Source organism: Choristoneura fumiferana, chromosome 7 (genome assembly GCF_025370935.1).
Source record: "Choristoneura fumiferana chromosome 7, NRCan_CFum_1, whole genome shotgun sequence".
NCBI lineage: Eukaryota > Metazoa > Arthropoda > Insecta > Lepidoptera > Tortricidae > Choristoneura > Choristoneura fumiferana.
Genome location: NC_133478.1, coordinates 5,717,979 through 5,744,398, shown reverse-complemented (window position 1 = coordinate 5,744,398; position 26,420 = coordinate 5,717,979). Strand labels below are relative to the sequence as shown.

Below are 26,420 nucleotides of genomic sequence, written 5' to 3'. Positions count from 1 at the left end.
TTGTGTTGTGTATGGGAGTAATAAATTAATCACGGTAATCCATTGCATATTATTTAACATGGTAGCAGAGCGGTAAATAAAGTAAATAATATGAATTAAAGATTGTAGCTGAAATAGTTTGAAGAATAAATAGTGAGATTGATTGTTTTGAGAATGGCGACGTGAGAGAAGATTGTCCTATACAAATTTTCGATGGAAATAATTACGAATGGAGATTTAGACTGAACTACTCATGGAATGAAGGATGTTATGAGCGCAATGATAAATGAAATAAGACCGAAAATATAAAGGAAATGATTGGATAAATGGATTTGAAAGCAAAAATTTAATTGTCAGAGTGTTACGGACAGTCAGCTTGAAATAATTATATCGGAATCGACTGCGTGGAGCATGATTACAAATTTGATGCAATATATGAGTAAAGTCAACTGCAATAAGTTACTGTGCAAAGTAAGTTATTGAAATTAAAAATGGCGGAAGATGACAACCCGTAGATTTTTTGAATTTATTTGAAAAGAATATTAACGAATTGAAGAATGCCGGTGAAGAAATGACTGAAGATGATAAATTGAATCATTTATTGTTGTGTTTACCAGAAAGTTACACACATATAGTGGATATTGTTGATGCATTGCCAGCGAAAGACAAGTCAGTTGAGTATGTAAAGTCGAAACTAATATTAAATTACAAGAAAAAAGAAGAGAATGAGTCTAAAGGACTAGAAACATTTAATATTCAGAGGAGAATGTCGCAAGTAAGAGTAAGAATTGTTATGGCTGTAACGAGCCCGGTCATTACAAAGAGATTGTCCAAAAAATATGGTAAGGGAGCAAAACGTAAGATGGCGAGGAAACTATAATATTAGGGGAAATAGCAACATTAGAGGAATATACAACTGGAGAGGACAAATTATAGAGGCAGCAAGAGGAATTCGAGAATTATGTCAAGAGGTAGAGGTAATTTTTCAGGTACAACACGTGATACGACACGAGAATGTTATTATAATCCAGCCAGGATGATACGAGAGGAGATAATTCTTTTAATGTCGAAGTGATGACTTCAGCGAGAGATCCGGTGAGTGAAGATTATTCTAATAAAGACAATTTAACATGGTTATTAGATAGTGGATGTTCTGACCACATTATAAATAGTGACGAATATTTTGTAGAATATAAAACTTTAGATAACCCGATTGATATTAAAGTAGGAGATGGTTTTTCTTTAAAAGCGAATAAGGTAGGAAATGTGTTAATGTATTTCTATGTGAACGGGAACTGGCTTAGAACAACGATTAGGAATGTATATTATGTACCCAGCATGAAACGAAACTTATTGAGTGTATCTTTAATTACGAGTTATAACAGTTATGTAGTTTTTGATAATGATGGAGCTAAGATTTTTAATGGGTCTAGTAATATGTATTAGCTATTGCTGAGAGGGAATAAGTTGTTTATATTGAATGGGAAAGTAGGTAAACAATTGTAAAATCATACACAACAAAGAGTAACATGACTGAAAAAAAAAATGGCATCGAATTCTTGGACATACTAATTTTATTAATTTAAATAAAATGTGCCAACAAAAGTTATTAGAAGGTTTATCAGAAAGAATTGAAAATGATTATGTGCAGTGTGAGATTTGTTTAATGAATAAAATGCATAATTTACTTTTGAATAATAGACAGCGTGCAAAAGATATTTTAGAGATAGTGCATACAGACGTAAACGGTCCATTGAACCTACAGGTTTGCAGGTGAACGTTACTGTTATCTTTTATTGATGATTTTAGTAGAATAGCAAAAGTGTATTGCATTAAATATAAAGTGAAGTGTTTGAATGTTTTGAAGCTTATATGAATTTAGTTGAAAATATGACTGGGAAGAGAATAAAGGAACTGCGTTGTGATAATGGAAGAGAATATATAAATAAAGATTTTTACAGGTTGGCGAAAGATAAAGGGATATTCATAAATCCATGTCCCCATACACGCATGAGTTGAACGGAGTTGCAGAAAGATTTAACAGAAGTGTCATGGATAGAGCTAGATGCTTAATTCAGAAGCGAATGTAGATAAAAAATACTGGCCATTTTGTGGAGACTGCAGTGTACATAGGAAATAGACTGTTAACGAATACAGTAATAAAAAGAACGCCTTATGAAATATTTACTGGAAGCCCGATGTGTCAAAAATGAGAATAATTGGAAGTAAGGTTTTTGTGAGAATTCCTGAAGCAAAAAGAACGTCGAAACTGAATCCAAAAGGAGTTAAAGGTATTTTAGTAGGATACACAAATACGGGATATAAAATATTAGTAGACAATAAAATGACTGAAACAAGACATGTAACATTTATAGATGAGACTGCTAGAGTGATTGAAAATAATGAAGATGGAAGTGAAGACGAAAATAATGAAGTATTTGAAGACGCGGTTGAGGATACAGGAGATCAATTGGCACTACAAGAAACTAGAGAAGTGATTGAATATGGAAGACCACAGAGAAAGAAAAGTGCCAGAAAAATATAAAGATTTTGTAGTTTATGTATACTTGTGATGCGACTGTACCAGAAATGTTGAAGAGGTATTGCCAATTAAAGGAGATATTAGGGGATTTAGATTTTGAAATTAAAAACGGTATAAATATATATGAGGAAATACTGGGGCAATTGGTTTGGCTAGAAATGGGAAGTTTTCAAGAATTCGAAACACATTGACATAAGTTACCATTTTGTGAATGATTACGAAAAGAAGGGGTTAATTAATGTTCTGAAAATATCGACTGATAATCAGATAGCTGATATGTTAACAAAGCTTTAGGAAGAATTAAGTTTCAGAAATTTAGAGAGTTATTAGGCATTAGAGATGATAAATGTGTACTTAATTATTAGTTTGAATGTATTTAATGGGTTGTAAAGGTCACAAATCAAGGAGGTGTGTTAAAGCAATGATTTGTAACCTCTGTAGTAATAGTTTACAATATCTATGGTTAAAGGAAGAAGATTTGACGCTGTTACATTTGAATTGTCTCTTGAATGATTTGTGTTGTGTATGAGAGTAATAAATATAAATCCACGGTAATCCATTGCATATTATTTAACAAAAGTAATACATACAACAAGTGAGTTATTCTTCGTTGTCTGGCTCTCCAGTGAAGTTTAGCTGCTCGCCTGCAGACACCCACTTGGACGATCAAAACGTGCTCCTCTAACAAGGTCCACCTGGATTGCTAGCACCATTTTGCTCGCTAATCTTGGCGTGGAGAGTAAGACAGCCGGTGAAATTACTGGCACGTGAGGTATCCCATCTTAGGCCTCTAGGTTGGCAACGAGTCTGCAATACCCCTGGTGTTGCCCTGGTGTTGATTCTTACTATCAGGAGACCACTTGCTCGTTTTCCATCCAGCCGAATAAAAAAAGAACCTTTGGATACGAAACACTGAAAGTTAGGGTTCTCTAATTTTTCGCTGAAAATATTTTCCAAATCATTGTTTTCGCAACTGTTTCATATGGACGACGATTTTTTTTTTAAACTGTGAGTACTTCAGGATTGTTATAAAACTAACCCAAACCAATCTAACCTACTATAAAGTTCAACAGGATAGTTCTGAAGTACATACTGAACGGTTTGCAGGTGCGCGGTTTGCGGTTTGCTATCTCTAAAAGTGCACTTTCCGCCAAATGTACACTCCCAAAAGATACATTTCCCAATTGGGACACTTTTTCGAAAGGTGCACTATTTAAAAACATGCACTTTTCTAAAAAGCACACTTTCCTGAAAGGTACATTTTCGCCAAAGGAGCACTTTTTCGAAAGGTGCACTATTTCAAAAACTGCACCTTTCCAAAGAGCACATATTTGGTATAAGCATTAAGCATCTAGATTATTAACAAAATAAGTTTGCGTAACACCTGTCATATACTACTCTCAGGATTTATTTCAGGGTCATCGTGTTATTTAGGTTACGTTAGGTTAGTTTTATAAAAATCCGGAAACATGAACAGTTTCAGAAATATAAAACAGTTGGGAATGGAAAAGTTGCGAAATGAATGAGGGTGCCAAACGTTTTTCGCCGAAACATTAGTACTTAATCGCTGCTACTAGTTGACTATAAGCAAAAAAAACGAACGTTAACGTTTTTTGAACAAAGTTGAACTGTGTTGTTGAATGTCAAGTAAGAAGTAATTATAATCCGGTCACAGGATATTAAAAACGGATGCATCTTTACAATACCTTTGGAATCTGGTAGTGGAATTTTTAACAATACAAATATGAAGGTATACGCAATACAATCGACATGTGCACAGTGCTTTACCGGTGTACTCACTGCATCGTAATCGTCCGTTGAATTCCATTCATGTTTTATTCCTATTTTGGTAGATAAAGTTTTTGCTTGCAACACTTCTATCGATGATTTTTATTTTTAATTTGTCTATGATCACGCTTTTCGAGACCCAATTTACGCAGCTTATTCTTAAAGACGAGCTTATCAAAACGAATAATTTAGTCAATATTATTTTCAAATGATGCGGAAAGAATACAAAAACTTTTTCTTCTTAATTTTTTTCACTTTATTATTTCGTACATCATTTTAAAAGTACGGCTTAGTAATTCAAAACTAGGGCAGAAATCGCTACGTGTACTGGAACGTACTGCGAACTGTAGCATTTAAAAATAAAAAAGACCACAGACAAAGTTCGTGTGGTTTCGGTCGAGTCTGCCATGTTTTGTCCTATTTGTCGCGCTTGATCAACGCGTATATTGTTCCAAACTGTTATTTTCTGAATGTATTACGGCCTGTATTTTGTATACAAATTATTCAGAAGATAGTGTTTCGATTATACTAGTGAAATTAATACTCGATTAATTATTTTAGATACTTGTGTGTGCGAGGGTGTAATTTGTGTTTCACTGAATTTTAGAATCGTCTGCAAGCTCGCAGCGGTTTCTATAAAGCAAGATTTCGTCACAATTTCGTAAAAAACTTAAGGTATTAGTTATTTTAGTTACGGATTCCGTCGATTCTGTGACGCAACCCACGTGCACATAATACAGCGAGTATCTCATGCACATTTGTTATTATTTTGTTTGTGGGCTCGAGCCCGTCACGGTTACAGACAGAAGATCGGATCGTCGAAGGGAAATCGCGTCGTGTGTCTTGCTCGCTCGCGTCGCGTGCTAGTATTCATTCATTGTGGTATAGGATTAGACGGTGATTTCTCGGCTGTGCATTATTGGTGGTGCGCGAGGATAGTGGTGGGTGCACGGTGCAGCGGCAGCGAGCCACGTGACGCCAGTGTTTGGGTGGCTCGGGACGGATCGGGCGGCCGCAGTGGCCGCGCAGCGCCGGAGGTGAATCACCGCGGCTGTCTTGTGGTTGTTTGCGCGAGTGCATCGAGTGCGGGTCGGGAAAGTGAGGCATGTGCGGCGAGTGGCGCCGATGACGGCCGCGATCGTGCTTTGAGCTGTGAGCTGTGATAGTTATGCCGTTTGGGTTATGAGTGTGTGACAAAGTTGTAGTGTTAAGGACACTGGAGCCCCTAGCCGGAGTTGGGCCCGCCGGGGCGGCCCTGGTGCTTCTCGGGGCTCCGCACGAAGGCAAAATGGCTGCGTGGAACCGCCACCACCATTTCAACATGCTGATGGATGAGAATGCCAAGAAGTGTAAGTATTTTTTTTATTATACCCTCTAAAAATGCTAAAGGATCAAACATCTATATAAACATAACAAGCACACAAACCCTGTTTGGAGTACATTAAGGTTAAATAATTTGGATGCTGGTCAACATCGAGACAACTTTTTACATGTTTGCAATTTTTTAAGTGAAGTTACATCCTATAAAGATACAAACAAATGGTCAAAATATTGCCAGGTAATTGTTAATTCATGCCTTGTCTTAATACAAACTTTTAATTTGCAATTTATTTTTATTTTCAAGTGCTTCCAGATTTAAATGACAAAGTAAAACTATTAAACAAGATATGTTTCTTGTTTTTCTATGCCACACATGTTGCAAAATATTGTGTAAATGTTAGCATTCATAACCTCATGTCCTGACTTTTTTTAACATACATAGTTCTACATAACAAGCTGAGCATTCCCAATTTAGGGATTTGTAAAAAACAGTAGTCTTCATTCCATTGAAAAATTGTACTGCTCTTAGTACATTTGGCAGTTATTTTTACAATTGATTTATACTTTAAAAATATGCAAGGAGTTACGAGGATAAGCATAAAAAAACACTTGTTATTGCTACATATTGTCACTACTTTGAAAAAATCTTGTACCTAAAATCAATATATTATCATCAATAGCAGTGACATTAAAATAAGAACAAATTAATTAAATATAATACTGTATGTTGTTTGTAGGCGAATATTTTTAGGTTAAGAATTTGTATTTTGCAATGCCCTTCCAGGGCTATCCTATTATTACTATAATTAAAACTGTAATTTTGATGATATGCAAATAACCCTTTCCAACCTAGTTGAGTATGAAAAGGACTATGATAATGGACCTTGAGAAACTGATGACAATAAGGTTCAAATTTAATTATAGTTATCCCTCAGATCGTATCAGTTAGGTTGGAAAGGTATAAATAAAATAAATAAATAAATATGTCAGCAAAATATGTTCGTAAAGTTCACAGAAAAATTATCTATTTTGAAGTACAAGTTTTTTTTAAAGTAGTGACAATATGGTACTAATACTTACCAGTTAATTCCATTTGTAAATCTTTCTTTAATAACTGGCATATACTGGCAACTGACATTTATAATATGAAAGCTTGCCAGTAATAGTAAATGGCAATAAACAATAGAACATGCTAAAATATTTATTTATTTATTATTAAATTTGTTTACAGGGCATATAGAACAATAGCTTTGGGCACTGTTCTATTCTCTTTGTTGGGAAAATCCCAATGGTATTCCCAATGTTACGATTGCCAATATGCAGGAAAAATCATGTACTAAATAAAGCATAGTGTTTAGAATTAATTTTAATGTCTGTTACTATGGGAATGTTATGTTTGGATGAGTTTGATTGTTTTATTAATAAATAAGTTTAAATTGCAATCCCAGGTTTTTGCAGATAAAAAGATGTTAAAAGAATTCTACCTTTAATATTGTTTTCTTAAAACATAGTGATCGATAATTTGATTTTAAATAATATTGTTTAATGAATAAATTTGGTTAGATTATTGATTTAGAAACATGAATTCCTTATAGTATCACTTGTGTGTTTGTCTGTGTCCATTTTTCTCAGAAATATTTTGGCCAAATCTACTGAAACAATTTTAAAAATTGGAAAATTGGATTAGGTTGAAATTTGGTATGGACACATGCATTATGCACATGTTTATGCTAGGATCATATTAAAAAAAAACAGATATACCCATAAATTGAAAAGGCTTGTTGTGAGGGTCTCAAATATAACTTTGTAATAATTAGTTTATAGTCAAACTAAACAATTTATGGAAATAACCCTTTCGGCTCCCTTCCCCGTTATCTCCAAACAAAACTTGTGTTTTGACTTTTATTTGTCAGTTTTATCTGTGTGAACCCAGGGCGCGTTGTTGGTTTGTTTTAAATTTATTTGTTTATTGTTTTGGGAACTACATTTGAAATTTACCACAAGCTTTGCGGTGAACATCGTGAGGAAACCTGCACAGACCTGCGAAGCGATTCAATGGTTTGTGCGAAGTTCCCAATCCGCACTGGTCCCGCGTGGGAACTATGGCCCAAGCCCTCTTGTCCTGAGAGGAGGCCTGTGCCCAGCAGTGGGACGTATATAGGCTGGGATGATGTTTTGGGAAACATACAGCACAATGAATTAGTTGAAATTTCATTTTCTAAATAATACATTAGCCAAAACAGCTTCCATTAATAGCTTATACATTTTTATGCTCTTAGTATTCAAGGTTAATCTTTGAAAGAAACAAAAAAGTAAATAAACAAACTAAAATATTAACAAAAAAGTAAAACCGACTCCAAAAAAAAGAAAAAATAACAAAAAATGGAACAGGCTGCAAAACCCTGGAAAATATATTTCTAGGTACCTACAAAGAACATCTGACAATGATTCCATTTTATTCATTTATTCGTTGCAGTCATGGTATTATAAGATGGCAAATAAATATTACAGTGCTACATGGACCCTGCTAGGGAAAAGCAACAACTTATCCTTAACTTACTCTAGGATTGATGCTAATATGAATATTCTTACTTGATTACATAATAACATAAAATCAAATCACACAAATTACATTAAATCATGTTAGATTATTACACCAGATAAATAAAACAAAATGTCAAACTAAATAAAAAAAAATAATGCATATATTAGTACTTTAATTTTATCTTAATAATACTTAACAATATAATTATGTTACTTGGTCTGAGTCTTCCATGTATTCCTTTACTGTATAAAAGCATTTTATCATTAAAAACTTCTTTAACCTTTTGACAAATGTGTTATATTTTTCTTCATTTAGAATATCTTTAGGTAATTTGTTGTATATTCCAATTCATATAGCCCAAACACGGCTTAGTTACGTTGTTTTATAATAGAGTTTGGTTGCCTACCTTCTGGCTTCAGCATCAGATCAGTTCGGAAGAATCATTAACTTAAAGTTTCTTCTTAGTTGCTTATAGGTATCATTGATTTATAGACGAGCGAGCGTTACTTAGCTTTGACGAGTTCCATTGGTCACCTACAGTCTTCTTCATCAAGTCCAGTTTACCAAATGATACTTTCTGAATGTAAATGCTTATCTTAATGCTAAAAATGCCAAAATCGCCATAGGTGTGCCTATAAAATTTGAGGTTTGCCCTCGATTTCCCTAGGATCCCATCATCAGATCTTGACTTGGTGACAATTGGACCACCTCAGAAGAGTACTCATTTGAATAAAAAATATATTTGAAAATCGGTCCACAATTGACTGAGTAATCGGTGAACATACATAAAAAAAATAACTCAAACATTGGAACACAGAACCTCCTCCTTTTTTGAAGTTGGTTAAAAAATACAAAATAAAAAGGAATTCTGAAAATAAGTCTCCATTTGATTGAAATATCGGTGAACATGAATGAAAAATATGCATATAATACAAATGTAAAAAAATATATTTACATTTGAAATAAATTACAACATTACCTCTCAAGTTGAGAGGCCTTTTTTTAGGCATTTAGGCATCTTGTAAACTTATATTATGCAAACCATTATATTTCTAACTGCCTTAGGGGGGGGGGAAGGTTTAATTTATGATGCTTATTAACCCCTTATTACGAATTACCACTGAGCTTATATTCAAGTTATTCATTGTAATAATTTAATTTAAAATAAATATGAGATGTGAATCAACCAGATTAGCGGTTCCTAAGTGCCAGTTAATGATTTATCAACCATAGCAATAAAAGCTCTTCACTCCCTTTCTAACACACCTCTAACCCTCTCAGCATCAATCAAAGCACAGCTGTACTTATGATTAATTATGTCCTTAATACGATTTTCCGTCCTTAACACCTCTAATACGGACATGCAACTAGTCCAAAGGACCTATTGTAGATATACATAGACTAGGCGTATTGTTGAGTGCACACCCCATGCTTTGAGCTACCTGTGGTTCATACATCCCTTTGACCGGTTTCTATAATGCTTAGATATTATGTAGGGCTTAGATAATATTTTAAAAAATACAACATAATTTACTTTAGTTTCCTGTTAACCTTAGCGGTCCACGACACCGACGACGCATAGATAAAAAAAAATACTAGGTACTTATACTAAATTAACTTTCTTCGTAGATGAAGTCGCGGGCAACAGCTAGGTAGTGCATAATTATTATTTACTTTTTAGTTGTCTTTTTTGGCGGCGTTTTTTATTTTTGCTGGCATTGTTTTTAGGACTAATCCTCTCACTGAAATGATGACTTGTTTAAGAACCTAGTTGTTTTACAATTCTAGTTCTAAGAACCTAACATTTATCAAGCATTGATTTGGAATAAATGTTGTCTATAGGTGTGTATTATGTTAATGTTTTGAATGATCTAAGCGCCTATTATTCAAATTGGCAAACTTGCACCATAATAGCTCTGTTACTAGGCTGTAAAGATTGCTTTATGACATAATTTGTAGTTTATTCTGAGGCGAGTTATGATCGGTCCATATAGCAGCGACCCCAAAAATTGTTTAACGAGAGTGGCGTCGACCTTCCCAACCTTTAACCTAATTCCAGGTTCAGCCCTCGTAGGGTGCTGGGCTCTTTTATTAGATAACACGACTTTTATGTCTCTTTCACCACAACAGCTTGGCTGTTGTCTTTTATGATTATCAATTGGGATACAATACAGCTCCACAACTTATTGATTGCTGGAAGCACTTCATTTCAATCACTGTTTATAATACGGGCACGCATAATATCGATTTATTGGATCTTTATGAACATCTATTATGTTATTTTACTCCCGTATTCGGAGTATGAATTTCACAAAGGAGAGAAAGAATAAAGAATATTTTTTTAATTACGCCCGTGATTAGGCGAGGCAGTTTTTTTTTCGAAGCTTTTTTATGAATAAGCTAACCGCTCGATGTCGTTCGTCTCCCACGCTTTTGGCACTCCACTTAGAAATCGTTGCATTCGCTGGATCTAAATAAACATAAAAGATTGTGCTCTTAAAACCCAGTTTCTGGGAAATGCGGGCCAGTCTCGAGCTATATTTACCTTCGCACTATTAGCTAGGTAAGTATTTAGCTGATAAGTTAATCTTCGATTGATAACCTTAGCTCTTAATAACATAAGTAACCTCAAGTTTGCACAATGAGGTGACATTATACAGTTTGTTTCCCAACCCATTAGCTGAAAGTTAAGAAACGAATAAGGCGATTACTGTTTGGCTGCATGTTTTCTAAGCAAATAATCATCAGGGATTTCCCTCAGAGCCGCGGCTCTAAATGCGAAATCTTTCTTACTTATAAGGATAAAGATAACAGATCTCTGACAATATTGCTAACAATCCTTTTGAAATTCATGAATGCGAAATAAAACATGCTAATTCTGTAGAATGGTCGAGGAAACAAAATTTACTTGAATAAATTAGCGGAAGGAAAGAATTTTACTAGGGACAGAATTATTACGCTAGTCAGGACAGCGTTAAAATGTACCGCCTCCATATTTATGAAAAAAGCTGAGGATCTAAAGCGGCAATGAAAATTGTATGACGGCTATGATGGGGTCGTTCGGAGTGCCAAATATTTCGCGTCGAGCATTCTCGCCGGAACCATCGGTAGCCGCCGCCGCCGCCTCGCATTTTTGCCCGCGAGATCAACTTTCATTCTCTCTCTGAAAGCTGTTGCTATGCGGATGCTGGCCGCACGGTGCGCTGTCATTAAAGCCAAACGCTCTGCATCGGTATTATGCAGATGATAACGTGATCTTTGGAAAGTATCTTACTGTCCAAGCTTTAATCTAATACGCTTGAAATAGTACAATAAGCAGGTATACCGGTAGTTTAAATCCATTTCCCTGTCGGTAGTTAGTCAGTGCGGTTGTAATTGTAACTATTGATCAAACTAATATAAAATGGGACCGGGTAATCCCCTGCTTATTTTTCGTAAAAAATAATCAGATATTATCTGTATATACTTTCTGTATGAAAGAAGAAACAACCCAACTTTCAATCGTACCCACGATAATTGTTAACACACGTATTTCGTGTCTGGCCAGTCATACGCGACTTAATTTCACTAGCGCTAAAAAATTAGCGCAGCTGAAACATATGAGGCGCGGGCGCAGACTCGATGTTATCGTTAACGGTACCCAGTGTCTGGGTGAAGCGGCCCCTCGTGCCGATCGGTGAATGGTCACCTTTCTCCACACAGTCTAGCTAGACACCAGACACGGAACGTCATAGCGACCGGTGAATGAGTCTCGCCTCGGAATGCGGCAACGCGATTTATCGGCCAACCAAAATTTTCGGCGCGATTACCTGGAATAATTAGAAACTACACTTGACTCGATTTCAACTAAGCATCTAAGCCACGGCTTACTTAATTCTGCTGCGAATGTAATTAACTAATTACATTGCCAGGTGTTGGGAAACCTTGTCTCATCCCGTATTTTGCCATTAACACTCATTTATTTAAAATTGTTTGGATGAGGTATCTAGTTTTTAGGGTTCCGTAGTCGACTAGGAACCCTTATAGTTTCGCCATGTCTGTCCGTCTGTCTGTCTGTCTGTCCGCGGGTAAGCTCAGAGATCGTTAGTACAAGAAAGCTGTAATTTGACATGAATATACATATCAGTCCCGCCGACTGTGGTACAATAAAAAAAATAAAAAAAATGTTTTAGGGTACCTCTAATAGACGTAAAGTGAGGGTATTTTTTTTCTCGGCTAACCCTGTATTGTGGGCTATCGTTGGACAGGTCTTTTAAAACCATTGGGGGGTTGCTAAGACAATTTTTCTATTCAGTGATCTGTTTGCGAAATATTCAACTTAAAAGTGCAAATTTTCATTAAAATCGAGCCTAAACTTGGAAGATTCAGTACACAATACGAAATCCTTAGAAAAATATTATTTGATTTCTTCGTATTGGCTACGGAACCCTTTCCTGGTCGCGTACGACACGCTCTTGGCCGGTTTTTATTGTTTTCATAGTCTCTCGGAAGATTGCTGGCTTTCGAAATGTTAATTTAGAACTTTAGAAATAAAGAAAGGAAATTTGGTTCTTTTTTTACTTGCGCAAAATAAATTCCCTGGTATGTTTTTCTCTTTTGCACACACTTTTGGCGTGGTAGGGGACAGACTTAACGTCCCTGAATACGGTATTTGACTATTTTTTATATGTATTATAAATTAAAACTTTACAATGCCTGTTATCGAATAGAGAAACAAATTTTAAGCTACCTTTACAAATAACAAAGTTATAAAGGTTTGAAATCCAAGATTAGACAGAGAAAGACATACTGGCATGTGACGTCACACGCTAGTAGCGCCATACTTGCTGCATAGAGAAAAGCGTTTGAGAAAGAGACAGGTATATAGATTTTTCGAAAAATCACTATAAATCTAATTTTCAACTGATTTATGTTTTCTCTTCGCTAAACACATTCTGTATACCTATATTTTCATTATAATATATAAGACCTGGCAAATTCAGGAGTAGTCAAATACCGTATTAGCAAGACAATTAAACAAATACTGGCCTTTGTCCGCGACTTACCTCGTGTGAACGATTGCGTCTGGGAGTTCGATGGATATTTACCAAATTCTCTTGGGAAATTAGAAAAAATACACCGTGATCTTCTTTTATGTTGTCTCAAGAACGCCTTAGCAACATTTCCGTCTACTTAGCGCTTGGGATTTGGGATTTTACAGGTGTAATATCGCTAGACAAAATGAATTTAAGCTACGAGAAAGTTAAAATATTGCCAACGAGCTGCAATTTTCTCCCCCAGTGAGTCCTTTATCAAGCGGGCTAGTAGAAAGGGGCATCGGCATAGGTACAATAGCGACAAGACAATCCCTAACCACTCGTGGTGCTGGCCATATGATACCAAGCAAATGTTGAATAGTTGAATAACTACGGCGATTTCTCCACAGACCATACTGATAAAGGCTAGGGCATACTGCCTTGTCTATTTCATTGATTCATATTTTGATTTATGATGCAATGATGTGATGAAATGTTTTTGATTCATATTATAATTCCTTAGACCTAGAATCAGTCTTTATCGATCGATTAAAAGTATGAGTATTGCTTAGGTATGTACATTGATGTAATTATTTATCTTTGTACCTACCTATTTTCTGTATTGCTTGCTACGTGGTGATCAATGAAGAGTCGTTGTATTGTATTGAATGTAAGAAATAAATGGCATTAGACGATTACTATTTTAATAAGGTATGATTATTGCATCGTCGTCAGAGCTACCAACATTCAATTATCAATTTTGAAATCTCCGTTAGTCAAGATCTATGTAACATTGCAAGTTAGTTAAAAAAATGTAAAAGGGTGATAAAATTCCTTCCACACGATGGATGAATAAGAAGATAAATGGTTAAGAGTGTAGACATAATAAATTGGCTATTTTAATATTTACCCGGATATAAAGCTGTAATGAAATGACCACGGGACTTTCGCCACTAAGCCAGCCATTCAATTATCCGACACTCGTCTTTTCACTCGTCGCATTTTGGACAAGCCTTTAGGATTCCAATGCGCACCGACAACTATTTGCATTTTAATTGGATCAGCTTGTTCTTGCTTACACATTAGGCGTGCTTTGTCGCTTTATACGTTTATTCGTTTATCTCGGCCCACCGATCAAGTTTCGAGTGTTGTGTTTTTTTATGATTGTTATGATAATCCTTCCGGTTTAGATTATTTAATTATAGACGTAATTAATAAGTTTTCACGACTCCAAGTCTTAGACATTGATATAAAGTTATTTAAACGTTTAATATCGTTAACTAAATATTTATAAACTAATTCTTGATGTGTCGATCGAATCCTTTTGAGCACGCTGAGATGATAAGTCTTTATTTTATGACAGAGGACAAAGTAGATACATTTATAATAATAATTATATGTAAAAACTACCAAATAAAATAAAAAGTCAGAGTCTGCACATTAATTATCATGCATGCCACCTTAAAAGCTTGCATGCCAGCTCGACACGTTCCAATCCAATGCCTTTATTTTAATTAACGGCCTGTTTCGCCACCTATTGGTAAATTGTATGTGACAGATATCTATAATCCCGTCTCAGTTTGTTTTATTCGAGTAAATAGAGACGGCATTACATTTATCTGTCACGTACAATTTATCAATGAGTGATGAAACAGGCCATGAATGCGAAATTCATAAATTTATATATTAGACTCGGGATTGAATCGCAACTATCTATAATAATTATTAAATTTGCTAAAATTTCTTTGACGTTTCGACCACATTGCAGCGGCCATGGCCCCGAGTAGGTAGATGGCTCGACTCGAGTAGTGACTCGAATCTCGAAAGTACATTGAATGTGAAATTGATATTATGATATGTACATACTTAGACTAATCCATACTAATATTATAAATGTGAAAGTGTGTTTGTATGTTTCTCCGTCTGTCACGTTTCACGTAACGGAGCGACGGATCATCGTGATTTTTGGCATAGAGATAGTTTATGAGCTAGAGAGTGACATAGGCTACTTTTTATGCCAGAAAAATGCACAGTTCCCGAGGGACCAGCGCGCGATAACCGAATTTCACGCGGACGTAGCCGCGGGCAAAAGCTAGTTAGCTATAAATGCTCCTGAGCCGGGAGTAAATACAACCGCGGCGAAATTTCGACGAGTCCGAATGAACTTAAAAACCACGTGCTTGGTATAGTTGCATTGCTAGAAATACTAGACTAGACTAGACTAGAAAAAATAGTACCGTAACTTTATGTATTAGTTAATTTAATGTAATTAATAAGCAGTTACAGGCCTTTATGACATGTACTAACATTTTACTTTACTGCTTTAAAAGTACGCCTTATAATTCCCTTTGACAATACAAGTTCACGAGTTGGTTTATAAAAACTTGCCGGCATGGCTCCATATGGAGGTGTGACGAGTTTTCCCTAACGTGTCCCCCCCGTGTCGTTGACCCCGCCAAGGTTTTTGCGCATCCAGCATTACTGTTATATTTTAATAATTGAATGAGTGTGGTAAGTACCAATAGTAACGGTAAACATCATAGCTGTTGCCTGCGGAACTTAACTTACACTTATTATTCTGTACGATGACCCTAGAGCTAAATTTCGTTTTCTTTTTTGCGCATTACGTAGGTACTTGAGACGAGGAGATTTGAAAACATAAGTCTTCCTAATAACGAAACACCTGGCCGGTATCGCAATTAATATCAACAATTAAAAGAAGTAAGTCAAATCCCGCACGTTGAGACGATTAATTAGCTTTAAATAGTTCCAGGGTTTCGTTCCCAAAAGGAGCCAACGGGACTATTCATCCGACTGAACATTCGGCTTCTGTATCGGCGAGTTTCGGCATTGTAGCTTTGGTATAGATCGGTTTCGGCAGAGAATCTGCCAAAACTAGAACAGAAATTTAAACTGAATTCGTGGGATTTCGTGTAGCATTCGGAGGCAGTCGGCGGCGTGGAGTAGCTATGTTATTATCCAGCATCAAAACGTTAATTTTACAAAAGATGGAGCGTCAATAGTTATTTTCACACGTCTCCTTCAGAAAAGTAACTTTTCCTCCCTGACGAGGGAGCAAAGTGCAACTTTTCTGTTCAAGGCTTTTCTAAGTGTTTTATTGCAAATGCCATTTTTTGAAGTTGATAATTGTAAAGCCACGCCATTTTCTATGCTGGTTGTTCTTTAATAATATGTAGTTTTTTTTTTTTTCAAGTTTCATAATGCTCGGTGTGAAAAGTTGTATGAGCCACCCGGGAGCAAAATTATTTTCATCTTGGGCGTTAACACTTGAATCCCTCGTTACGCTCAGGATTCTACTTTAGAATCCCTCGCTACGCTCAGGATTCTATTGTAGAATCCTTCGCTACATTCTGGATTCAATGTACGCCCTCGCCGTAAATACACAATAGTTATTTGTGTCACAAGGGAGCAAAATGGTGTATTTACGGCGAGGGCGTACATTGAATCCAGAATGTAGCGAAGGATTCTACAATAGAATCCTGAGCGTAATGAAGGATTCAAGTGTTAACGCGCAAGATGAAAATAATTTTGCTCCCGAGTGGCTCATACAACTTTTCACACCGAGCATTAAGAAACTTGAAAAAAAAAACAAATTCTAAATATTATTAAAGAACAACCAGCATAGAAAATGGCGTGGCTTTACAATTATCATCTTCAAAAAATGGCATTTGCAATAAAATATTTAGAAAAGCCTTGAACAGAAAAGTTGCACTTTGCTCCCTCTCGTCAGGGAGGAAAAGTTACTTTTCTGAAGGAGAGGTGTGAAAATAAAATAGATACCTACTCACTGTTTGTAGAGCTACCGAACTATCAATTTATTGAATAATTGGTTCTATCTAACATACATATGCATTTACAAAATAAATAATGAATGCAAGCTTAAAACTAATACACTAGAAAACCTGAAATTCGGTATCGGTTGCAAACACTAGTTGTTAAAGTTCCGCTGTCCGGCCATCCAACTGTCATCTTTTGAGCCGTAATAGGTAGATTACGACGGGCACGTCTCTGAATATCGAAAATTGAAATATCTATAGATAAAATATCGACCGTCAAAATATCGAACCTAACCTAACCTAACCTACTTTAGATATATATTTTGACCGTCGACTTTTTAACTTTTAGATATATTAATTTTCGATATTCAGATACATCCCCGTTACGACTCAAAGAATGCAATGTTCGACCGAAACTAGCCTTTGCGTCTAAAACCGAAATCAAATTTCGGTGTGTATTTGGGTTTCGGTCGTAAGGGTCTTTCTAACACACGACACGATACGATATTGCGTCGTGTTACTATGCGAAGTCGTGTCGTAGAAAATCACGGTGCAATCCTTCGTAGATTTCCACGATAGGACATGACATCGACTGACTGATGACTAGAAGAGATCCCTTTAGGGGATAAGTTCGCTTTTGTGCATCTTATTATCCTGTGTACTGTTATTTTCATGTGTTTTTAGGTACAATAAAGAGTTTTACAATATAATACAATAGATCGAATCGTGAAAGATGCCGCGCCGTAGCATACTGATAGACCGGCTTGGCAGTATTCTATGAGCATTCTCCAACTATCTTGAAAAAAAAAAACGGAAACTTTTCTACAAAGCTATTCAAGTGTATTTTTTCTTGCGTTCATTTTAGCTATTTTTAAAATTTATATTTGAGTTATGATATGCGATTATTAAATAAATTGATTAGTTTGTAGTTCTAGAAAAATAAGGGATAAAAAGCTAGTATGATAAATTTGCAGATGCGAGGGTGGCGAAGCCACTCTAGGACGCCGATTACTTCGGACACCGCACGAAAGTCCAGGAATCAAGTTTCAGTTGTGGTCCCAGTTTCGGTAAAGGGTATAGCCGGGTAAGCATGGCGAAACTGCCCTTAGCGAAAAAAATAATTTCCTTTTACTGGGTTATTAACTTTTACACATATGTAGTGCTTTCACCAAAAATTAAGCCTCAAATCCTTCAGGTTTAAAAAAAACCCCATGAAAAGAAATAACATTTTTATTTTATTTTAGCCAAAGTACTAATCCGATTTCTTTGTAATTTGGATATGATGTATATACAATTAAGGTCGCTTTCTAAAAACCCAGTAAAAGGTAATTATTTTTTTGCTAAGGGCAGTTTCGCCATGCTTACCCGGCTATACCCTTTACCGAAACCTTTGCTGCCGAAACCGAAATCTTAACCCGAATTCCAATTTAACGTCGAAACTTGCCGAAACTGAGCGTTCGGTCGCAAATTACTATTTTTTCCCCAGAGTGTATTGCGTGCAGTTTTATAACAATAAATAATATTAAATAAAGGTTTCCCTAAACAAGAAATTTATATTTTCCGAGTTTTTTTAGTAGTTCTTTATAATAAATTTGAGGTAGGCTACATCTGCGACTCATTGGCAGCTTTTTAAATATTCGTGTGAAAAATTTAACGAATGTTTATTAGTGGAATATTGTATCTGTGTGCGGCAGTTCCTAGACTCAGTATTCTAATAGCCGAGATTTCTAAGACTAGGTTCCAGTGTTAATTTTATTTATCCCCATTGGGCCTCAGCGTCGTTGACCGCTGGTTTTTGCGCAACTCGGCACAACGGTCAACGCTTGCGCATAGTCACATGGTCTCTTTACAAGGAGAATAACAGATGCCGCTTTGCGAATTGTTGTTAGAAGAAAAAGTTGTTAGAGAAAAAAAACTAGCTGGTACTTTTTTTATCTGTGTCTTATTTTAGACGAATGTGATGAAGTTATTGATAATAATAATTAATATAAAAATAAAAAAGCGCCAAGTGCGAGTCGGACTCGCCAATGAAGGTTTCCGTAGCAGCAAGTAACATAATATAAAAGTTCTTGTAGTTCGTTGTAACTTTGATCGATGTTTTAATAATAGTGTAATAGTTTTAATAATTTGAGTTGATTGAATGAAAGGTAAATTGTGGTTTACGTTTTCCAATTTTCGGTGGAAAAGTTAGCATGGTAATGTACATCATATATTTTTTTTAGTTTTATTATTCTCTTATTTTAAAAGTTACGGGGGGACACACATTTTACCACTTTGGAAGTGTCTCTTGCGCAAACTATTGAGTTTAGAAAAAAATTATACGAGAAACCTCAATATAATTTTTGAAGACCTATCCATAGATACCCCACAGGTATGGGTTTGATGAAAAAAATAATAATTATTTATTTTATTTATTTTTTATTTGCTCAAAAATTTGTTTTGCATGCCTATTACTTGTAACGTACGCTCGCTCGAGCAACAAAAAATGTAACTTTTTTATAAGTGGAAACTGTTTTGGCTTATGTATCATCTAAATTAATTTATAATCAACTGTGTTATATATGCTGTTTGTTTCCCAAATAAATAAATAAATAAATAAATAAATTCGAGTTTCAGTTCTAAGTATGGAGAACCCCCAAAATGTATTGTTTTTTTTTTCTATTTTTGTGTGAAAATATTAATGCGGTTCACAGAATACATCTACTTACCAAGTTTCAACAGTATAGTTCATATAGTTTCGGAAAAAAGTAGACATGACTAATCCATAAGGGTTCCGTTTTTTGCCATTTGGCTACGGAACCCTCAAAATACATTTGATAAATCACTGAAATCTATTCTGCTGTTCCCCAGAGTATTATAATGTCTAGAAATAAATAAAAGTAAATACATAATTAAATTCGAGAAGGTCTGGATCTTTTCTCTCTCTAATTCTTTTTTTGTTGTGTGTGTGTGTGTGCGTGCGTGTGCGTGTTGTGAACCACAACCACAATCCCGTTTGAGTTGTACCAATCCATTACTGATTTTGCGTAATGGCAACTGGCTAAATCTGATCAAAACAGGGTTGGTGAGTCGTGTTTTCTTATACAAGGCAGCAAACGCTTCTGTAAACACTCTTTTGATAAAAATATCGACGTTTATTGTCCATGTGCTGATAAACAAGTGCCTTTTTTTCCAAAGCTGCATATTCCCTGCCAAAGAAGGTATATTTTTGGGAATTTAGATCGTTTTTTTAATTTACAATCTTCAGGAGCTTCTGTTCGACTTTTACTGGTATAAAACTCTTGCCCAGGAATTTGTTTAAAGTCCGCTTTTATGTATGTCTCGTCGTCCATCACAACGCATTCAAATTTCGTAAGGAAATTTTCATATAGTTTTCGCGACCCTTACTTTGACGATAAGTTCTTTTTTGAGTCTCGATCTGGTGCGGCCGGGCTTTATATCTTCTTAGTCCTGCTCTACGTTTCATGTTTTGAACATTGGACTGAGACATTTTCACTCTTTAGCAACACAACGAATTGATATCTTATGATTTGAGGCAAAAGTCTTTACAACACTTTCTTCCTTTTTTTTATTCTTGACTCCTTGCAAGCCACCACTTCCTGGCTTTCTATCTATTGTCAAGTGTTCATGAGACGTTTTTATACTCGACAAACCATAGATTGTGGACATTTCAGTCTTTTCGCGATATCACTGTAGCTATGCATTGGATTTTCTACATGTTCGTGCAAGATACGTTTACGCTGTTGATGTTGTTTGCTCGACATTTTGGCAACAGAAAAATAAAAGAAGAAAAAATTGTCGTCATATTATAGACTAGTTCTTTGTGAATAAAAAATAGTTTACAAAATTTGTATATCTCCATTTTTTGCGTAAAAATAGCCATTTTTGTATGCCCAAGTTTTGGCGTGTTCAACCTTTACTACAAAAAAGTTACAGACCAAAAAGTTGTTGGCATAGTAAAATCGGTTGTTTATTTCTGGTTGTTTAACGTCGGTCGTCGGTTGTTTAACGGTTTTTGAACGCATTATAGAGGTCTTATGATATGGTGTAGTAAAAGTAAATACCTACATGTGTGATGTCGGGGCAGGCAGCTAATAGAAACTTAAAAAACCATTTTCACATTTATCATTTTCTTTTCGAGTTGCACCGTTCATTAAAAAACTGGGATCGCGACAATGACATGGATACTTTGAGACTGGTCTATATATTTTCTTTTCTTAATTAAAGTTAAAATAAAGCAAATAAAAAGAGCGAGCAAAAACCTTATCGTCTGGTTTTTTCACAAAACCGTCGTCAATGAAAGAAAAGTGAAATGGTTTGTTCAGAAATAACCGCTGGACCCAAAACAATAATATAATGATTTATTTATCACACGTTTTCTCCGTCGCACGCGTTTAAGGGCAACACACACACAGAGCGGGCGCAGGTCGTGCGCGGGCCCGCGACGGGCGTATTTGCATGGTGGTATAATATGGACGCCTTCACACAGAACGCGGGCGCGGAACGGGTCGTGCGCGGGCCCGCGCCCGTCGCCCGTCGTCACAAACAGCGCGCTGGCCGAGCGCAAAGTTACCAACTCCCAAAAATATTTATCCCTAAAGCTTTAGGAATTTTAATGAAAATTTATACTTTAAAGTTGAATATTTCGCAAACAAAACACTTAATCGAAAAATCGTCTTAGTAACCCACTAATGGTTTTAATTTAAAAGACCCCACACTTTAGGGTTGGATGAGAAAAAAAACACCTACTTTACGTCTATAGGAGGTACCCAAAAATTTATTTTACAATGCACGTGCTCGGAAAGTGCCTCTTGACGTGGGTCAACATATCCATAGAAAATTAGTGATTCCTGCACGCATCCACAAGTGTGCTGTAAAGTTGTATGGATTTAACTTACCGCACTTGTGCGGTAAAGTAACTTTTTAAATTGCCAAATTATGTCCAAACTATTGTTAAAAAAATAAGTCTAAATAGTCGTTATAGTTAGGCTTTGAACAAATAATAAAACGTTTGATGCAACCAACTGAATATTTACTGATAAGATAATACAGATTAAACGGGACAGAAAATAGAACATTATTTTTTTTCACGTAAACTCGTATTATAATTCCGTCAAAAGTTATGAAAAAAAAGGAAATAAATTCTTGAGTCCAATTCGGACCGTGCGACGTCAAGCGCGCGCACTCGAAAGTTAACCAATGAGCTTCCAGTGCGCGCGCACGACGTCGCACGAACCAATCATGGTTACCCGTTCGCGCCTGTCATGAAACCCCGCCAAAGTAATGTTCATGAGTTCAGTCCGGTGAATTAATTTTTGATAATTGATAAGTAAATTGAAATGAAAAGTTCAAATGATGAATTTATATCTGACTTTACACCGCCTTACGTCCTCCACGAAGCACATATTGCCAGTGACAAACTCAATGCTGAAATACGTGAACTATAATATACATACCTAAGTTAATAAACATCGTAAATTGATAGAATAATTTACTTCTACACACATGGATATTATAACATCTACCGGTACGTCTTATTCTTATTTATTTGCTTTTATCTATTAGAATTAGTGAACAAATTTTGAGTTATTTACAGTTCCAAAGCTAAACAATCTCAGATTTACGGTAACTTTTGTTAAGGTAGATTAGATACATAATATAAAAAATATACTTGATGATAGTTAACTATTACTCGGATTTATTCACGGGTTGCACTGATATTTAGCGTTATAGGAGCGTGCAGGAGATAAGGACTAGCCAATATAAGTGTGGAAAATGTCAAGCAACAAGGGAAAATAATTAATCATAAAAATCACGATACTAAAACAAAGTCTCCTTTACCTATCATTAGTAGCTAGCTGTAGCTGTTCTAATCTTCTGAGTCAATGATTGTTATGAAAGTTGGTTTAATAAAGTGTATACGTTAACGAATTTGGTTTGGCGTGCATGTCGGTATGTATATATACTGCCTGCTACTGTAGTAAAACGAGTATGGCAAATAAATGATGTAGTCACTGCCTCGATTTTTTTCCTCGCTTAATGCATTGTAAAACGTTGTATGATATACGTGTCGAAAGTAGGAAATTCCCAACTCGTGCCGGCTCAAAACACTCGCTTCGCTCGTGTTTCAAGTTCTCCGCCACTCGTTGGGAATTGCCTACTTTCCGCACTTGTATCATAAATAACTATTTTCATTGTACCATTTTGTCGGGATAGTTTTCATATATGTATATCCGTGCAAAATTACAGCTTTCTAGCATTGATAGTCCCTGAGTAAAGCCGCGGACGGACAGACAGATAGACATGACGAATCTATAAGGGTTCCGTTTTTGCCATTTTGGCTACTGAACCCAAAAAACCGTATTCATGCGCAGTAGCTAGTTCATTTTGGCGAGGATAAAATCTAAATATTTTATTTTTTTAATTAATTGGTACTACAGAAAAATCTGATATTTTTTTCCATTGACTAGTATAAGCTTATTCCTGACGATAAAAAAAACAGCCACTTTAAAAAATTTCATCCATCGCCCATCATTCCATAAATTGGATTTAATTAAGTAAGTAAATAAAATTTGACCTTGGTGCGCAAGCGCGTTTGTCGTTTTCCATATATATCTCGCAGCACTGTATAATTCTGTGTCGAGGTGACAAAAATGTCTTATCTATTATTGGTTCTAGAACTGTTTTAATTTGTGCTCCAAAAGTCGCCAGATAAACCATTTTTGTCGTCAAAACTTTTTGCGGTCGCTAAGATTTAAGCAAAGTCGTCACTTCTAGGGACTAAGTCACTAAACTGGCAACATTGATAGCCGCTGCGGGCCCGTCGCGGGTCCGACCCGCTCTCTGTGTGAATGAACCGCGCGGCTCACGCGGCGGACACGACCCGACCCGCGCACGCTTTCTGTGTGTGTTGCCCTTTATTGTTGATTGGTTGTGTCATATTTTATTTAATTCTACATCTGCACTACCGTTAGCATCCATTGAAGTTTATATTTATTTGCCTGTCTGTAATAGTCTCTTTATGGAATTTGTGAGTGTAAGTGTAGTTCTACTCCCTATTTCATAAAAAGTTACAAAACTAAGCTAATACACCAAGAGGCTGGACATCAAAATAATAATTCAAAGTTAGAGAGTGATGGTAAAATACAACTTTAATAAGAGCGTCAGAGAGAGATTATTTTATTTTTATAGTGTCTGCCAATTAATTTCCTACCCAGAAACTAGTTTGTGGCAATTATTTGCCGTATATGTATTAACTTCTACTGGGACACTAAATAATAATACAATCAAGGTTTTATCTCTGTTTGGCCACGACAAATGTCAAAGGGATAGATAAAGACAAACTTACCACAATCTTAGTGTTATCTGTAGGAAACATGAGTAGTATGTACACAGTGGCCATCACCACTTCGGCGAATTTATAAATAATATTTTTAAATTTAGTATAATAGTTTAATAATAATAATAGAGCGGCAAAGAATCTGGTTTCTCTAGACGCAGATATTAGACAATTTTAAGTTAACTTTCGTACTAAATTATTTGCCGGTAGGTACTTAATTAATCTAAAATAGACATCGACAACCCTAAACGTCCGCGCCGGAGTAGGCTGTTAAGTAAGTTGTTGTTGTTGTAACTCTTTATTGTACATAAAACGTATAAAAATTACAATTAAGAAGAGAAATAGTCTCCTAAAGGGTCGTAGTGTGCATACTTGTTCTCTTTTACTATGGTCTTACTCTACACGACGAAACACAACAGTGCAAGCACTGCTGCTTCACGGCGGGGCTAGCGAGCAAGATGGTGGTAGCAATCCGGGCGGACCTTGCACATCTTTAACGTTACGGAATGAACTGAATTAATATAGAATTTCATAAATAATACGAATGTCGCTTTTTTATTTTCATACCTCGTGTGTAAGTGGGTATGTGTGGGCTCGTCATACTTGAAAATAATGACAGTGACTTAATTATCGATAATGAACAGTAATTGTATCGATACCAGTACAATTCAGTAGATTAAGTCACACCAACTCATCGCGGCGTCGTTTGTTTTGCTTTGCCGAATCGCTGCGCTTGCGCCTAACAATGAATGTCAATATTCTTACACAATAATTAATCACTGCGCGAGTTGCACTTAAAATTAGATAACTAAAATAATTCAATAAATTTTATCGACAATGACCAGTGAGTGATTGGTATTGATTAGTTAATTTTCATACTCTGGCACATTTTATTGTCAATAACTCGTTTTCTGTGATAGAGGTAATAAATAGACACTAAGGAACCATTTGACTTCACTATTCTGACTGTAGCAGTAACAGTAACTAACGCTTTTTAAAGAGCGCAGAAATTTTGTAGAATAAAGAAAATTAAGATATAAAATCATGTGAAATAAATAATTTGAAAGCTTTGATTTGTTGGAATTGAGGATAGCGACGATTTTCCATATATATTTATTTTTTAACGAAACCAGTAAATCCTCTGTTGTCAATTCGTCTTTGAGCGCATCAAATGACATAACTTATGCATGCCGAACGCACCTCGGCGTGTTTTGTTTTGCCCAAACCGCGGCGCGTCGCAGCCAATGAATGGCTACGAACGGCGCGCGCGGCGTTTTCGCGCACAATTCGGACTGCGCCCCCGCGGGGCCCCGGGTGAACGGCCAGACAGGCCGTTAAACCTGCCGCGGTGCCGCCTTGCGGGCCTCGCGTGCCCAGCACCCCGGTGACGACCTAACTTAGATATCTGATCATTTTATTGTTCATTTTCACTTGACAGAAAAGTTATAGCACAAAAAAAAAAATTTTTTATAATGTTTTATGTTGACACTGGACAGTGCTTGCATTGTCATCTAAACCACACAAGTATTGTGTCAAATCATGAGAAGTACCTAGAAAAAATTTGCATGTTAATTAAAAGCTTTTAAAAAAGAAAAATATTTTGAATCTAAAACAAGTGTGCAAGTCAACACAGTGCATGGACAAAGTACCTACATGATGTGGAATCGCAAAAGCGACTAACATATAGGTGTATCGGACCAACTGACCCACCCATAGTGGAACCTTTTCACAGGAAATTACAGTGACAGACATCACATTGTCTGACAAGGAATCATTATTTATGGTATTGTACTATGAGAAGACTCTTTGATGGGTTAGATATCTATCAAGTGGTTTGTCAGTAATTTCAGTGGCAATTTTCATGAAATTATGTTTTTGTGGATATTTAAAAATAAAATTCTAATAGGATATTCCGTTTAAAGAAAACTGCTACATTGCTATGCTTAGATGCAGCGGAAGGAATTACAAGACCCCGCTTTTATATAAAAATAATTTTACAACAGTGGAGAAGTTGCGACGTGAAATACTACAACTATTCAGCTTACCTAAAGTGAATGTGAGCTAGCTATGCATTTGTAATTTGTGGGGTTTTACG

General features: G+C 35.9%; 1 protein-coding gene across 6 annotated transcripts in view; it reads left to right on the top strand.

Moving 5' to 3' along the window:
- Positions 1-4,691: 4,691 nt before the first annotated feature.
- Positions 4,692-26,420, top strand: part of mnb (minibrain) — a 169,196-nt gene continuing 147,467 nt past the window's right edge. For all 6 annotated transcript variants that reach the window (XR_012451553.1, XR_012451554.1, XM_074089926.1 and 3 more), the window contains exon 1: positions 4,692-5,658. Coding sequence is in view for 4 of the 6 variants with exons in the window: in XM_074089926.1 (XP_073946027.1) it covers positions 5,598-5,658 (61 nt within the window). In the remaining 2 variants the exon portion in view is untranslated. The remainder of the gene's footprint in view (positions 5,659-26,420) is intronic.